This window comes from Triticum aestivum, chromosome 4B (genome assembly GCF_018294505.1).
Source record: "Triticum aestivum cultivar Chinese Spring chromosome 4B, IWGSC CS RefSeq v2.1, whole genome shotgun sequence".
NCBI classification, from domain to species: domain Eukaryota; kingdom Viridiplantae; phylum Streptophyta; class Magnoliopsida; order Poales; family Poaceae; genus Triticum; species Triticum aestivum.
In genome coordinates, this window is record NC_057804.1 from 189,878,711 (window position 1) to 189,896,528 (window position 17,818).

The 17,818-nt window shown below is 48.7% G+C and overlaps 1 protein-coding gene across 1 annotated transcript; it reads right to left on the bottom strand.

The window, feature by feature from the left end:
- Positions 1-4,368: 4,368 nt before the first annotated feature.
- On the bottom strand, positions 4,369-7,019 carry LOC123091756 (scarecrow-like protein 14). Its single transcript, XM_044513375.1, has one exon. The coding sequence runs from the start codon at positions 6,801-6,803 to the stop codon at positions 4,773-4,775; it is 2,031 nt and encodes a 676-aa protein (XP_044369310.1). The 5' UTR covers positions 6,804-7,019; the 3' UTR covers positions 4,369-4,772.
- Positions 7,020-17,818: the final 10,799 nt, after the last annotated feature.

The following is a 17,818-nucleotide window of genomic DNA, read 5'->3' on the forward strand; positions in this document are numbered from 1 at the left end:
GGCGGGGCACGGGACGAAGGGCGGCGACGGATCGGGCCTCGGGGGCCCCTCCTGGGCCTCCCGGGCCGGCGGCGGCGAAGTGGGCGCGCGCCCACGTGGCAGCGCCTGAGTGGCGGAGGCGGGCGGCGGCGGACGCGTCCGGCGCTGGGGCGGACGTGTCCGTCGGCGGCGGAGGATGTTTTTTTTTAGGGTTTCGGGGAGAGGGAGAGATCCGAAAACGGAGGGGTGTATATATAGGCATAGAGGGAGCTAGGAGAGTCCAAATGAGGTGCGGTTTTCGCCCACACGATCGTGATCGAACGCTCTAGGACATGGAGCAGAGTTTGGTGGGTTTTGGGCCAAATTTGGGGGGTGTTGGGCTGCAACACACACGAGGCCTTTTCGGTCCCTCGGTTAACCGTTGGAGCATCAAACGAAGTCCAAATGATACGAAACTTGACAGGCGGTCTACCGGTAGTAAACCAAGGCCGCTTGGCAAGTCTCGGTCCAATCCGGAAATGTTTAATCCCCACACAAGAAAGAAAGCTAGAAATGACCACCGGAGAAGAACGAAGCGCCGGAATGCAAAACGGACAACGGGGAAAATGCTCGAATGCATGAGATGAACATGTATGCAAATGCAATGCACGTGATGACATGATAAGGGATGCACGAAAAAAGAAAAACAACACACGGAGACAAAGACCCAACCCGAGAAATAAATATAACTTAGCGTCGGGGACGGCAAGAGTTGGATACAAATATGGAAAGTATATCTGGGGCGTTACACTCATATAACTTTTCATATTGGTCCAGCAGTGGTTGTAGTTCAGCAGGGATTTCTTGGGCAACTGCTACCATTTTAGGGCCACAAGTAGTGAATAAGAAAAATCCACAAACAACTTGCTCTACTAATTTTTCAGTGTTGTCAGCAGCTTCAGTCATAGGAGTGAGAGGTACAGTTTCATCTACAAATATAATAAACTGCCTAGAAGTGGTAGATATCTTCATTTCCATTTTAACAAAATCCATCTGGATGGGGTTGTATTTTCTCAACCAATCCACACCTAAGATTATGTCATAGCCCTTTAACTTCAACACTTTGAAACTGTCAGTAAAGGCATGGCCTTGTATTTCATATTGATAATTTCTTGCTTGAAATTCACTCTAGAGAATGCCTCCACTTGCAACAACCACTTTAGTTTTTGGTGTAGGACTAGGAGTAACAGCCAACTTGCTAGCCATCTTAGGAGAGATGAAAGTAGTAGTACTACCACTATCTACAAGTGTTGTAGCCATAGTACTGCCCAGTTTTACTGTCAATATGAAAGTATTTTTAGTTGCACAAATTCCCATTGCAGCATGCATTGATACTTTCAACACCGTTTCATCAGTTGACTGCTCAGTAATATCCACTTGATTATCATCATAATATGCCACAAAAATAGTTTTAGGAGTGTCATCCTCTTGAGCTTGCAGGGCTTGGATTTGTGCTCTTTGGCTCATCTTACACACCTGCCTATGACCATGCACCCATGGTTCTCTACATTTATAACACACTTGATTCTGCTTAGCTTGCTGGATGAACACATTTCTATTAGGTGTTGCATTAGGAACCAGTGGTTTGGACTGTTCAAATATCATTTGCCTTCTAGGTTGAGGAACATACTGCTTATTTGGTAAAGTTTGATTGGATGGCTGAGATTTTTTCATTCTTCTAGCATACCACACAACAGTTTGGAGATCTTTTGGTTTAAAACACTCCACCAGGCTCTTTATATAAGGACTAAGACCTGACACAAACTGGAAACATACTAGTCATCAGGTATAGCAGGATTTTCTCTCCTCATAACATTGAGCAGTTGCTCAAGTTGCTCCACATAGGCAGTCACAGTCGCTGTTTGATGTGCAGCATGAAAGCTACTGAGAATATCACATACCGATTCCATAGAAAACCTTTCAGACAGGTAAGAGCAGAATTTATGCCATGGCACATTAGAAGGTGCATATCCAGTACCTCTCCACCACTGAATTGCAGGACCTTTAAGATAGGAGATGGCCAGTTCTGTTCTATGTTCAATGGGGGTTCTGGCAGCAGCAAAATACTATTCCAAGATCTGAATCCAAGACTCAGGATCATGTCCTTCAAATTCAGAAATGTTCAATTTAGCTGGCTTAACAGTCAGAGCATTTCTTCTTCTGTAGTAATTATCAGCCCCTTCTTCTTTATGTATTTCGTCTAACTGCACAACATTTCTCTATACTGCTTGTACACTTTCCTTTTCTTTGCTTTGCCCATAGTTTGGATGTTTGTAAGGTACTTTAGGAGTACCATCCATATTCAGTTCTTTGCCTGTATGGTCTCTAAGAGTGGCATTACCAACCGGCAAAGGATCCCCCTTGTCAGGCATTGCAACTGAGGAAGGAGTAGGAACCAAGAGCTGCTTTGGTCTACCAGGAGCCACTATTGGAGATTGCAGCTGGTTCTCTTTCGGTTGCACACTCCCCTGTCCTTCTTCTGCTTCATCTACCTGCTCTGGCTCAGGGTCCAGCAGTAAGCGTCTGAAATTTGCCTGTATCTTGTCAAAATTCTTTTGCATAGTGGCGAAATTTCTGTTGACAACTGCCTGGAATTGTTGGAACTCTTGACGATCCTCCTCTCTATCTTGCTGCAGGGTCTTGATGTCCAGCTCCAAGGACTCCAACTGCAGGGCAGCAGTAGTCCCTGAATCCACAACCTCCGGCATGCTGCTGGGGTTGTCAATCTGCACCATATAGGGTTGGGAGGGAGGGATTAAGACGCCGACGTCGCCTTACACCGCTTCCAGCGCCCGCCGCCACACGAACACATTCAGATCGTCGGATCTGGAATTTTACCACTTAAGAATTGTTCTTAAGCAACCAGACGGACTGCCTGACTGTCGTCGAACAGTTGCCACTCCGACCGCCGCCTGTTGTCACCGCCACACCAAATCGCGCAGAGGGATTTTACGGACGAAACCAACCTTGCGCTGCTCCAATCGTCGCCCTAGCCAAGGAAAGACTGGCTCTCGATACCAATTGTCAGGACCAGAGTCCCAATCAACGGGTTTTAAGTAAGAACAGAGTCGAATTCAGACGAATTTTGAAGGAAGTGAACTAGGGTTTCTCTTGCATGAAAAGGGAAAGGTAGTTTAGCACGCCACCGGCGGCTAGGGTTTACACCCAATAATCTTTTACATGCCCAAAATGAGAGAGAGAGATGGCTTATATAGCCATTACAGCAGTTAGAAAGTGAAAAGAAGAAAAGCAGAGCACACGGTCTTGTCGGACGATGAATAGCTCCTCGGGCGCCACCAGAGCTGTTGGATGATCCATCAAGGGACGAGAGCAGCCGATCATCAGTGAACCGTTATCTTGTACTAATGGCCACACGATTCAAGATGGACGGTTGTAGGATCATCAGGCACGTAGGAACAGGGGAGGTTCAGACTTGGGCTTGACAGAGTGACCGCAGCAGCAGGGGGACTGATATTCGTGTATTCCTGCAGTTCCCTGACGAAGGTTGCAGCCACAGAAGAATCCTGTCCAGGCTTCTACACCGGCATCAGCAGAAGCAGAGGCGCTTCTGCTGGCTGCAAATCTTGCTCAGCGGTTTGACTTTGGCCAAAGCAGCAGCTCAAAGAAACATATCTTCGGACAAGATTAGCTGGGTGCCTCTCAAGGTCTACGTGCCCAAGTACAGTATTTCATATCTTCAGCTGTGTCAAATCAGCTCGCAGGAGTAATGCTTTGACATGGGGCACTACCTCGCCTCTCGCTCCTCTATGTACACTTGGGCTTTGCCTTCTTTGAGCAATGCATTCAAAAAAAAACATGGCGCTTTTTCCCGTTCGAAATATACAAAACATGGACTTAGATAAGTGGCGAATCAAACTTGCAAGCACATAAGTAACTCAGCCAGGCAATAAGCATCTATCTGACCTCTTTAATTCTCTGTACAATGCTGGCTTTCGAAACTGAACTTCATGCTATACATTCAGCAATTGACTAACGGTTAACAACATATAACATATCTGAATTTTTTGGACTTCCTCCCAGTTTATTTTCTCTCTCTCTTTTTGAACTCATAGACTTCTTTCCACTTGTCATCGTCGGTAACTATTTTTTTGTTTATCCCCCGCAAAAAAAACTATTTATTTATTTATGTGTTTGAACTTGCATGAAATTATATGATCATGGATTTCTTCAATAGACATCATCAGTGTCAGCTTCATATGACGTACTAGTAGCATCTTCTGACCTCTTCTAGTTATAAACATATATAATGATGACACTGAAGAAAATTACATCTACAAGAAGCTGAAACTTGTGGGAAACATCTTAAATCGTCTACACACACAAATCATAGACAGCAAAAGATGCACGAATCAAACGATGCAAGTCATCAGTCCAACTTTATTGCTCAACTAGCATCTATATTACTCTTCCCACGCACAAGGAAAGCTTATCTAACAATTTGATGGTGCAGCAGCAACTGAAGTTTAGAAGACACGCACATCTTCATCAACAAATAAACAATTTAACGCATGTAATATGTGAAATTGCTTGTCAGGTACTCCCTCCGTCCGGAAATACTTGTCCTCGAAATGGTTGTATCTAGACTTATTTTAATTATAGATACATCCATTTTATCCATTTTGAGGACAAGTATTTCCGGACGGCGGGAGTACAAGAGATAAGTGCTACTATTACTATATAGGCGTGGGTATATCTATCTATGTCTACAATCAACATTAGATTGAGAAAACAAGCTAGGTGGCATCAGCTGCAACCCATGATGACCAGGCGTAGAGCACACGCCCCTTCCACCTGTGTAGCAACCACCGCTGATCCGCATCAACAACAAAGTTCCTGTGGTAGTTGTCCTTGACCTTATCCAGGACAAGCTTCACAACCTCTGGATTCAACGGCAGCTGCCTCAGCCCAGCCCGGTGGTTCCGGAGCTGCCACTGCTTGTACGTCTCAGGGCGCTCCACCCGGTCCGCGCCTTCACATGCGAGCACATTTAGGCAAGACCGCCCAAAGATGTCGCGCTCGAGCAGCAGACGCCCTTCGTTGTCCCGGGGGACGGTTGTGTCCAGCAGGTCGAACTGGGCCGAGTAATGGAACAGTGCCTCCCGGAACCGTGTCAGGAAGGATGTAGCGCCGTATGAGCCATTCATAATGCCATGGATGAACACATCAGGACGCATCTTCTTGATGTTGTTGAGGACCTGATCCCTAGGGCTTGGACCATCAAAGCCGAGGCTTTCGTCCATCAGGTGCCTGAATTGGCAAAGACTGATCACCACAAGCACCTCGTCCCGGTCGATGTTCAGGTCCTCCGGTCGGACAGTCTCCCGCTTTGCTGGGATACCACGGAACTTGAACGGCACGCCGAACACGCGGGCAAAGTTTCTGAGCCTACGCCCTGTCTCCTCAATGTGGTAGGCTCCGTGGAACCCAGGTTGAGGGAGGTCAATGCCGGTGATCCTCACCTCCGGTGGCCCACCTTCTCTAGCTGCGAGCATGCGCAGCAAACCTGGCCACTGGAGACCTTGATTAAGACCATAGTCCACAATGTGCAACCGTCTCTTACCTGCCACAGCGTTGCAGATGGTCTTGTCGGCGAAGATGTAGGCCACCTTCTTGCAGCAGCAAGCCGCCATGTAAAGCTGGTTGGCCTTGAGGAAGTCGGCTACCGAGATGCGACTTAGTAGGAGTGACTGGTACAGCTCGCTGCCCCTACCCGCCAGCCGTGCCTCCAGCCCATTGGCAAAATAATGCGCCAGCCTTTGGCCTGCGTCCCCCTTGGGGGACGAATGCTGCCTGATTCGCTTCAGCAGCTCAACGGCGCTGTGGCGGTTGTCCGTGGACAGAGCCTGAGCGCAGTTGAGCAGCAGCGTGTGCAGGTCCACCATCTCACTATCGTCCACGGTGGTCTTTCTCGACCGGCCCTTCTTCCGGCTGCTCTTCTCTGGCTCACCGTTCAGGTTCTGAAGAGTCCCCTTCATGCATATCTCGTGTTCCTGGAACATCATTTCGTCAAACATGTTGCGTTCCTCCTGCTCCGGCATCATCAATTTGCTGGGCCTGCCCACATCCGGCTCCAGTGCCGGTGCGGCCCTCTTTTTCTTGAGGCTGGCAGCATTCCCGCCTCCCACCACTGTCCCCTCCTTGATGGGCGGGAGGCTGATGTCGGGCGGCAAGAACTTCCTAGCCTCCTCCATGCCTTTGAGGAAGGCCAGGTTGAGCATGTCCTGGTCGCCGGGCAACAAGTGATTGAACAAGTCAGAGCTCGGCTGTTTGGCCATCTCGTCGCCGTTGAGGAGCCCCGAGCTTTGATTGTCCGGGGAGGCGGAGGCATGGCCGTTGACATCGGTGTAGGACGGGCGTGAGATCTGGACTGGTGCGTCGTCGGGCGATGCCGATGCCGATGCCGAAGCAGTTGCGGTGCTGGGGGTGGTGGAGGCAGTTGCGTCGGAAGAGGAGGAGGGCGAGGGCGTGGAGGTGGAGGCGCTGGCGCTGTCGGCGACGTCGACGAGGATCTGCGCGAAGGGCTGCTGCGCGCGCAGGACGGCGGGGTGGTTGGGGTAGAGGTAGAAGAGGTGGTCCTCCGTGCCCTCCTCCATGAGCAGGCGCGAGATGTAGGGGAGCACCATGTCGTCGAAGGAGGAGTGGCCGTCGTCGTCGTGGCCGCCGCGGGGCGTCGGCGGCAGGTCGAGGAAGAGGGACGGGGAGGGCGGCTCGAGGCGCGCAAGGAAGCCCTGCTGCCCCAGGAACTCCTCCGGCGTGGCGGCCATTGCGCTTCTGGTTGGTGCTTGACACTGGAGTAGCTATCTAGGCTGCGTTGCACATGGAAGGGCATCACCCCGCTGCTTTTCTCCTGTTTAAAAGGAAAGGATGGAATGGGAGCATGGGCAGGGAGGAGGGAAGGTTCCAGGAAGGAGCCGATGAGGTGAGAAATGGAGGAGGAGGACATCAAAATGAATGAAGCTGGCCCGTGCAGTGCAGTGCAGGTACACCAACCCAACCCTAGCAAGCAAGCAAAGCAGAGTACGTATGTGATGGGCATTGACCGTCCCCGCGTTCCCCGGGATCATATCTAGTATCTATCTTTGCATCCAGACTATATCTAGTATCTATCTTTGCATCCAGACTCAAATGCATACTCTGAAGAAACACAATTCTGTTGGGAGGTAGCACTACAAGTTTGACTCGGTTGCATATGCTTCCGACCATGAGGCCAACTCCAATTTGCATTTGCGTTGGCCGGGCGCCCAATGCGTGGCCGCATCTTCGGCTCATCTCGTCGGCCGGAGGCCAAGTACAACGAAACGAAGCATAGCAAAAATAGTTTAAATCAAACATATGTTTAAAATAGTATTTTATTACAATCCAGTTAAAGTTTTAGAAATATCAAATAGTCTTACAAAACTACTTAAAGTTTGTGCACACGGAAAGATTAAACCAATAGACCTATTGATTGCCAATGTGATCCCACATGAGCTCAACCAAGTCATCTTGCAGCTATGTATGAGTGTTTCGAGCACGCAACTCACGATGAAATTGGACAAATTGTTCAAAGGTTGCAGAAGGTGGGTGCCCCGACTCAACATTCTCACCCTGAAAATCAAACCCTTGGTCATACATACTGCTATCTCATCCTTAACAATCATATTGTGCATGATCACACAAGCAGTCATCACCTCCCAAAGCTTCTGAGTGCTCCATGTCAATGCAGGGTTTCAAACAATACCCCATCGAGACTAAAGCACGCCAAATGCACGCTCCACATCTTTCCTAGCACTCTCCTGCTCCTTGCGGATTGGGTATGGTCTTCACAAGAGTGGACCATTGGGGATATACCTCAGCTAGATAATATCCCTTGTTGTAATGGTGACCATTGATCTCAAAGTTGACCTCTAGGCAATGGCCTTCTGCAAGCCTTGCAAACACTGGAGAATGCTGAAGAACACTAATATTATTGTGAGAACCAGCCATGCCGAAGAAAGAATGTCATATCCATAGATCTTGTGAAGCCACAGCTTCAAGTATGACAGTGACACCTTTCACATGTCCCTTGTACTGCCCCTGCCAAGCAAATGGATAGTTCTTCCACTTCCAGTGCATACAATCGATACTACCAAGCATGCCCGGAAATCCTCTCTCGGCATTAATCATCAACAACCACTCTGTATCAACAGCATTTGGTTCCCTCAGGTATTCAGGACCGAACACTACCACCACGGCCTTGCAGAAACTATACATTGAGAGGAGGCATGTGGACTTACTCATACGCACATACTCATCCACAAGATCATCGCGAATTCCATATGCAAGCATGCGAATAGCCGCAGTGCATTTCTGATAAGAAGAAAAACCAAGCTTGCCAAGGGCGTCCTCTTTGCATTCAAAGTATGGGTTATATGCGACCACTCCTTCCCGAATACGATTGAACACATGCCTCCTCATTCAGAAGCAGCGATGTAAGGGCATATTTATCCCCAAGATGTTTTGGTGATTGATGACAATGCTTTTGCGGACTAATCGTGTGCGTTGAGTTCTTTCAGAGATTCATCCTTTGGCACGAGACGATTTCTTCCCCTCGGTGTTTTATTCAAGACGGTGTAGCTCCTTCGTTTCTCTGCTGGTAGTCTAGTTTCGTAGGAGTCACCGTACTATCAAGAGGGGATCCGCTTTGGTAAGGCTAGGGTGGAATCAACACGTACACATCCTTATCACACCCGATGCTTCTCTCCGCTTCATTGGAGCTATCTTTCCTAAATCTGTGCCTGCCTGTCCTGTCCCAGCGGTAGTACCACGGCCCTCACCGGTAGTACCGCCGAAGCTCGTCAAGCGGTAGTACCGCTCCCCGAGCTGTAGTACCGCTTGCGAACTTCGGCCGTAGTACCGCAGTGGTTCCGGGCTACTACCGCCTAGATTCTCGACCGCTGTTTTTCGTGTTGGGTTTTACGGTACTAGTAGCGGCAGTAGCAACGGTAGTACCGCTCCAAGCAGTAGTACCGCTTATACTTCCGCGGTAGTACCGCTCGGGGGACAGGACTCTACATCCCTTGTCAGCGCGGCAGTACCGCTGGGAGGGAGCGGTAGTACCGCCTATCAACGGTAGCACCGCCCTGCCCAAGCGGTAGTACCGCTCTGTGCGTGGCTGTTTGGTGGGTAACGGTTGGATTGTTTCCCCAACTATATAAAGGTGTCTTCTTCCCCAAAGTTGACTTATCTCTTCCCCCCAAAGCTCCATTGTTGCTCCAAGCTCCATTTTCGCCCGATCTCTCTCCCTAGCCAATCAAACTTGTTGATTTGCTCGGGATTGGTTGAGAAGGCCCCGATCTACACTTCCACCAAGAGAAATTTGATTTCCCCCACTTATCCCTAGCGGATCTTGTTACTCTTGGGTGTTGAGCACCCTAGACGGTTGAGGTCACCTCGAAGTCATACTCCATTGTGGTGAAGCTTTGTGGTGTTGTTGGGAGCCTCCAAGTGTTGTGGAGATAGCCCCAATCTTGTTTGTAAAGGTTCGGTCGCCGCCTTCAAGGGCACCAATAGTGGAATCACGGTATCTCGCATTATGTGAGGGCGTGAGGAGATTACGGTGGCCCTAGTGGCTTCTTGGGGAGCATTGTGCCTCCACACCGCTCTAACGGAGACGTACTTCCCATTAAAAGGAAGGAACTTCGGTAACACATCCTCGTCTTCATCGGCTCCACTCTTGGTTATTCCGTGCCTTTACTTTTGCAAGCTTACTTGTGTTGTATCTATTGCTTGCGTGTGTGCTAGTTGTCTTTGCATCATATAGGTTGTACACTTAGTTGCATATCTAGACAACCTACTTTGTTGCAAGGTTTAATTTGTTAAAGAAAAGCTTAAAAATTGTTAGTTGCCTATTCAACCCCCCCCCCCCCTCTAGTCAACCGTATCGATCCTTTCAATTGGTATCAGAGCCTTGTCTCTTTATTAAGGACTTTGCCGTCCGAAGAGTATGGTTGACACCCACGACGGTGCGAAGGAGCACTCCGGTGTGAATCCTATCTCATCTACGGCCGATGGGGGAACCTCGGTCTCACGTGAGGAATTCAATGTGGCTTTCGACACATTGAAAACCTCCATGACGGCCGAGGTTAAAAGAATGTTTTCTGAATTCCTAGAAGGACTTAAACTATCCACCTCGCCGATGAAAGTGGGTGATCCCACTAACAAGGTGACGGATGCCACCTCCGACAAGGAGGAAGCTAATAGTGAAAAAGGTCCTTCTACTAGTGGTAGAAATGGCTCCGGCATCTTTGCCCATGTGGAACCTCCTACTTATGGTGGACCGATTCCCACTACTCATTTAAATCATGCCGGTCCTCCTCCTAAGATTGTGAAAAATGAGGTTTTTGATGCTTGGATTTATCGTTTCAAGCGTCATTTAAAACATGTGAATACTAATCTTTGGAGAATTATAGAAGAAGGTTTCTATCCACATGACCCAAGCAACTTCACCCCTCGAGAAGCCGTGGACAATCAATTCAATGAGAGTGCTCTCTTCATCATCCAAGATGCAATCCTTCCCGAAGATCTCCCTCATCTTCGTCCTCATGCCATGGCTAAAGATGCATGGAAATGTGTTGTGTCTCTCTATCGAGGAAGTGCTAGCATTCAACGCTCCAACTATGAAGTGGTGCAAGATGAAGCCGATGAGTTTGCAATGAAAGAAGATGAAGAACCTCGTGAGCTCTTTCGAAGAGTGACCAAACTCGCGGTCGCACTCCGAGATCATGGGAGCAAGGACACGGATGACAATTGGATCAAGCGCAAGTTCCTCAAGGCCATGATGCCCTACAACAAGGCCATGTCCTCCTCATTTTTCAAAGACCGGACTTCCACTCCATGACCTCAAGTGAAGTGTTGGATGAGTTCTTTGCAATGAGCATCTTGGACAAGACCGCCGATAATGTGGTGCTCCGTTCTCAAAGGTCAAAGAAGCCCAACCTTGCCTTGAAGGCCAAGGTTAGTGTGGAAGAAGAAGAAGAAGAGGAAGATGAGGAGAGCAACCCCGAAGACACGAAGTATGATTATCATGAGCACATGGCTCTTTCCTCAAGACAATTTTGGAGTAAGAAGAATACAAGACCCAACTTCAACAAGAACAACTCAAGTGGCCTCAAGGGCAAGCAACGAGTTAGAACTTGTTTCAACTGTGGCAATGTGAGCCATTTCATTGTGGATTGTCCTTACGAGAAGCGGGAAGACAATGGTGGCAAGTTCATCCGAAAAGACAAAGCCAAGTCCTTCCCAAACAAGAACAACTTCACCAAGAAAACTCCTACACGCGGGTTGGTAGTTCAAGAAGAATACCGTGAGGATGACGATGATGATGAAGATAGTGAAGCAACGGCTATGGCATCCGTTGCCATTGCCACAACTCCCCGGGTGTCTCTCTTCGATTCACCCAACGAGAACATCACCGCCAAGTGCCTCATGGCTAAAGCCACCAACAAGGTAACCCCCAACATCAAAACCACCATTATTCCTAATCCTCCTTCAACGGATGACTTTGATGATGGTAAGGGGTCCAATGAGGAGGTAAATGAATTTGAGTCCTTCATGAGTAAGCTCAAGGGCAAATCCAAGAAGCACTTCGTTGCTCTCTTGGAACAACTTGGTGAAGCCAATGACATGATCGAGGCTCACGAAGAAACCATCTCTAAGATGGAAGGTCATAGTCGTGACTATGCCGATGAGATATCGGATCTCTCTAATGCTCTTGAGGAAGAGCGCGGGCATCGTTTGGCTCTTGAGGAGTCACACAATGATGACCATGCCAAATTAAAGAAAGATCTTGATCATGCTCTTGTTGTGTCTCGTGTTCTAACTTCCGAGAAGGCTAAACTTGGGGTTGATCATACTAGACTCAAGGAGGAGTTTGATGTACTTGACAAGGCCCATAAGGTCTTGAAAGGTGCTCATGCAAACCTCAAGGAGTCTCATGCTCAACTCCAAGTTAAGCTAACTAAGGAAAAGGCCACATTTCCTCACATGGTCTTAATTGATAATGCAAATGCTACTAACCCATGTTGTGAGCATGTGCATCTTGTGGAGGAGAATGCCAAGTTGAAGGAACAACTCGAGAAAGGTCTTGTGTTATGCATACAAGGCGAGAAAAACCTAAATGAACTTTTGAGCAATCAAAAGGAAGTTGTGGGCAAGGAGGGAGTTGGGTTCTCACCCAAGTCCAAGAACAAAAAGAAGAACAAGGAAAAGAATAACAAGGCCAAACGACCTCCCCCGCTCAAGCAAACCTTTGTGAAGGAGGGAGAGGGTGCTCCTAAGGAGAAGAAGAACAATGCGAAGAGTGGTGATGCCAAAGAGCGCAAAGCCAACTCTCCCAACAAAGCCGGTGACTTTAATCCCTCTTATGTGTTGTGCCGTGCTAGTGATGGGCATGTTTATGCTAAATTTGTTGTTTCTTCTTATGAGTACATTGAATGGTCTATTTGGGTTCCTAAGACCCTTGTTACTAACATCAAAGGACCCATTACTCAATGGGTACCTAAAACCAAGCATTGATCTCTTGTAGGTGTTTGCTTCCGGTGGGGGATCATGGTTGCTCGACAGTGGAGCAACAAATCATATGGACCGGGAGCAAGGACTTGGTGGTGGACGTGCAAAAGATCCCATCTATGCCCACCAATGTCGAGTGGGGTGATGCCTCACATTCTAAGGTATTGGGTCTTGGCAAGGTTGTCATTTCTCATGATCTAACGATCGAGAAAGTCATGCTTGTTGAGTCCCTTGTGTTCAATTTACTTTCCATTCATCAACTCGCACTCATGGGCTTTGCCACCTTCTTTGATATTGATACCGTGGCCCTCTTATGGAGCAAGACTCTTAAAGTAGCCTTTGTTGGGCATGTTGAGAACGATCTCTATGTGATTAACTTTTCGGAGCAACCCACTAAGACCGCGACATGCCTAATGGCTAAAGTTGATGTGGGATGGCTTTGGCATCGCCGTTTAGCCCACGTCAATATGAGATCTTTGCAAAGTCTTCTCAAGGGGGACCATGTCCGTGGACTAACAAATGTTAGTTTTGCCAAAGATCGTGCTTGCAGTGCTTGTATCGAAGGAAAGCTTCATGAGACGGCTCACCCTCCCACGACTATCATCTACTCGAAGAGACCCTTGGAGCTCCTGCACATGGACCTCTTTGGGCCTCCATCCTTTGATAGTCTTGGGGGTAGAAAGTATTGCTTGGTGATTGTGGATGATTATTCAAGATACACTTGGGTATACTTCTTCAAGAGGAAGAGTGAGACTCAACAAACCGTCATCGACTTTGCAAATGAAGCTCAACGTCAACACAATGCAAAGATCTTGACAATAAGAAGTGACAACGGCACCGAGTTCAAGAACTACACCTTGGATGAGTTTCTTAGTGATGAGGGGATCAAGCATCAATATTCTGCACCATATACCCCTCAACAAAATGGTGTTGCGGAGAGGAAGAACCGGACGTTGATGGATGCGGCAAGGACCATGATGGCGGAGTTCAAGTCTCCGTACAACTTTTGGGCCGAAGCCATCAACACTACATGGCATGCATCCAATCGGCTCTATCTCCGCAAAGGCTTGAACAAGACTCCTTATGAGATACTCACCGGGAACAAGCCCAATCTCAAGTACTTCCGGGTGTTCGGGTGTAAGTGTTTCATTCTCAAGAAAGGTGTTCGTTTGTCTAAATTCGAGGCTAGAGCTTATGAGGGCATATTTGTTGGTTATGCTACAAACTCTCATGCTTACCGTGTTCTCAACAAGTCCACCGGACTCATTGAGGAGACGTGTAACGTGGAGTTTGACGAAAATAACGGCTCCTAAGTGGAGCAAAGTGGTACTTGTGATGTAGGTGATGAAATTCCTCTCCAAGCCATAAGAAGAATGGGTATTGGTCATATACTACCCATTGAGGAACCCCTTGTGGCCGAAGGAGAAGGACAATGCTCCACTCAAGTGGAGCCTTCGTCTACTCAAGACCCACACGCTTCCGAAGAACAAAGTGTAGGCCCTCAACCTCGGGAACAAGACCAAGGGCAAGATCAATCTCAAGATGATGATGAACCTCCAATTGATGCCCAAGGTGAAGTTCTCCCCCTCGAGCAAGTTCAAGATCATGAGCAAGCTCAAGATCAAGAACAAGCTCAAGACGGCGCTCAAGATGATCAAGTTAACCCTCCTCCTTCCACTTCTGAGGAGGAATTAGAGCGTCGTGCCGCGAAGATTGCTTCCAAACTCACCACCAAAGGCCATCTCATGGAAAATGTGGTTGGAAGTCTAAGAAAGGGGGTAAGCACTCATATACAATTAGCAAACTATTATGAACATCACGCGTTTGTCTCTTGTGTTGAACCCCAAAAGGTTTATGAGGCGCTCGAAGACTCGGATTGGCTCAATGCCATGCATGAAGAACTCAACAACTTCGAGTACAACAAGGTGTGGAGATTGGTGCCAAGGCCATCAGGGAACCACAACATCATTGGAACCAAGTGGATCTTCAAGAACAAGCAAGATGCTCATGGGAACATCATTTGCAACAAGGCAAGATTGGTAACACAAGGCTACTCCCAAGTCGAGGGTATCGACTATGGTAAAACCTTTGCTCCCGTTGCTCGTCTTGAATCCATACGTTTGTTGATTGCTTATGCTTCCCATCACAACTTTAAGTTGCAACAAATGGATGTGAAAAGTGCTTTTCTTAATGGTCCCATTAATGAGTTGGTTTATGTCAAGCAACCCCCCGGGTTCGAGGATCCTTACTTCCCGGATCATGTGTATCAACTCGATAAGGCACTCTATGGCCTTAAACAAGCCCCACGTGCGTGGTATGACCACCTTACCGAGTTGTTACAAGATCGTGGATTTGAAGTTGGGCAAATCGATCCCACTCTTTTTACTAAGAAGGTCAAAGGGGAGTTGTTTGTGAAGGCCCCGATCTACACTTCCACCAAGAGAAATTTGATTTCCCCCACTTATCCCTAGCGGATCCTGTTACTCTTGGGTGTTGAGCACCCTAGACGGTTGAGGTCACCTCGAAGCCATACTCCATTGTGGTGAAGCTTCATGGTGTTGTTGGGAGCCTCCAAGTGTTGTGGAGATAGCCCCAATCTTGTTTGTAAAGGCTCGGTCGCCGCCTTCAAGGGCACCAATAGTGGAATCACGGTATCTCGCATTGTGTGAGGGCGTGAGGAGATTACGGTGGCCCTAGTGGCTTCTTGGAGAGCATTGTGCCTCCACACCGCTCTAACGGAGACGTACTTCCCATTAAAAGGAAGGAACTTCGGTAACACATCATCGTCTTCACCGGCTCCACTCTTGGTTATTTCGTGCCTTTACTTTTGCAAGCTTACTTGTGTTGTATCTATTGCTTGCTTGTGTGCTAGTTGTCTTTGCATCATATAGGTTGTACACTTAGTTGCATATCTAGACAACCTACTTTGTTGCAAGGTTTAATTTGTTAAAGAAAAGCTTAAAATTTGTTAGTTGCTTATTCACCCCCCCCCCCCTCTAGTCAATCGTATCGATCCTTTCAAGCGACAAAATTGATGCGGTTTGTAGAGTGTGGTGCTCTCAAAGTAATCGGAATAGAGGAGGTGGTGTCATTTCTCCCTATTGCGGTTCAAGGCCGGGGCATGCCCGGGGATTGATCCCCTAAACCGAGGCCGCATCCTACTGATGTGGTCGTGGACGACCAATGCTGCCACCATTATGTCCTCGTCGTCCAAGGATGAATCATCCGATTAACAAATGAAGTTGTGAAAGAAGTATTCATCTCTGCTATCCATGATACCTTGCAAGCAAAGCGTCGAACAGCTTGGGGGCGTGGTGGAGACGCGGTCGGAAAGGGCATGTCAAGGCCGTTGGTTTGCAACAAGGTGGACGACAGCGAGCGGAGGGCGGAGCGCCGACTGGGAAGGAAGAAAAGGGGCTGCTCCACCGACAGGCAAAGCAAGGTGGTGACGGGCGTGGCGGCGGCGATGGCGAGGGGCCGAGGGCGGAGCGACGAAAGGGGAGGAAGAAATGGGCTATGTCTCCGACGGGCGGGCCAGGGAAGGACAAGGGCGCCCGTCCGCCCGCTGTCCGTTTGACCGCAAACGCGGCCCAAATTTGGATCGGGAATGGGTCGAAAGCGGACCGAAAACGGACATTTGTCAGTTTGCTCTCGCGCGTTGGGCTGTGGTTTGTGTCCGTTTAGCCCCAAACGGACGTGGGCGGACGATTTGGGATCGTGAGTTGGAGTTGGCACGATGACTTGGGGTGGGCCTGCTGTACATACATGTAAACATGATGCTTCAAAAGTCATAGCCAGAGATGGAGATAGACTAAACTGCTCTACCTACTTAGAAAACATCGGACAGTTAGCTTTGTAACAAAGTTAGTTATCGATGCTTAGTGCGGCGTGTTTCCCTCTCTACGCGCATGGGCTTAAAATATCAGAAATGAGCATCTATCTAACCTCTGACTACAAGTTTAACTTTAATTACTCACTACACTGCTAGCTAACCTCTGATGCCTTCACAAATTGACCAACGATTAACCAATATATATCAGATTTCAATATTTGGACCTGTTCTCAGTTCGTCAATAACTGTTTATGTATCACTGCCAACTTGGATAAAAGATTATATGGTCACGGATTTCTTCAGAAGACACCATCTGTGTCAGCTTCATATGATGTAGGAGCATCCTCTGACCTCTTTTAGCTGTAAACTAACCAATAGCTAGAAGAAAGTTATTTCACAGAAACTGAAACATGAGAGGAGCCTACTGTCAGTTTTAAAGCAGAAGCCATGGAAATCATAATTTTCGCTTTTCTCTTTTTGAGGGAATAAACATAATTTTAGCTATATGTCTATTTGGAATACAGGAATGACTTCAGGTTCGAAGGCCTCCAACCAAATCTCTACTCCCTCCGTTTCTAAATATAAGTCTTTGTACAGATTCCACTATGAACCACATGCGGATGTATATAGATGCATTTTAGAGTGTAGATTCATTAATTTTGCTTCGCATATAGTCTATAGTGGAATCTCTACAAAGACTTCTATTACGAACAGAGGGAGTACAAGGAGGTTCAAAGTGGAAATGGAGTGGCTTGCTTATTCACAGATATAAGTGGAGCCATTTGATTATTAGATGCCTAGATATCACCGAAGAGAACCCCCGTACCCCCGCGTCGCCCCGCTAGGGCGACACGGGGGCGATCTCGCGCCGCCGCCCCTCGTCGTCACCACGTTCCTCCTGTCCTCGCCGCTGCCAGAGGCTAGCGTCGGGCAGGCCCTGGGCGCAGCCAAGGAGGGTGGCGGCGGGGAGCTTCTCGCGCTCGGGCAGGCACATGGATCGGATCCGCCAGATCCGTCCGGCCCGGGCCTCGGGTTTGAGGCGGCGGCCTCTGCTGGTGAGGGCGGCGTCGTCCGAGAGGCGGGCGGCGCTCGCCGGAGTTGTGGACCGCGTCTTCTCGGCCGCGCGGGCAGCGAGTTGGCGGTGGATGTGGGCGCCACCTGGAGGGATCCCCTGCTGCTCTCCTTCGCCAGATTTGAAGACGACGCCCCCGTGCTGCTGCTTCCTCCTCGTCAATCCGGCCAGATCCGGTGGCGGACTGCGCGGATGTGGGGTTTGGGATCTCTGGATCGGAGTAATTTCTTGGCCGGCTGCGGCGGCCACGACGCCGGCGGCGCCCCAGGCGTTGTTTCCTTCTTGAAGGCGGCTTCGAGATCCAGCTCCCCCCCCTCGTCCTCCCCCTGCACCCGGGTGAAAACCCA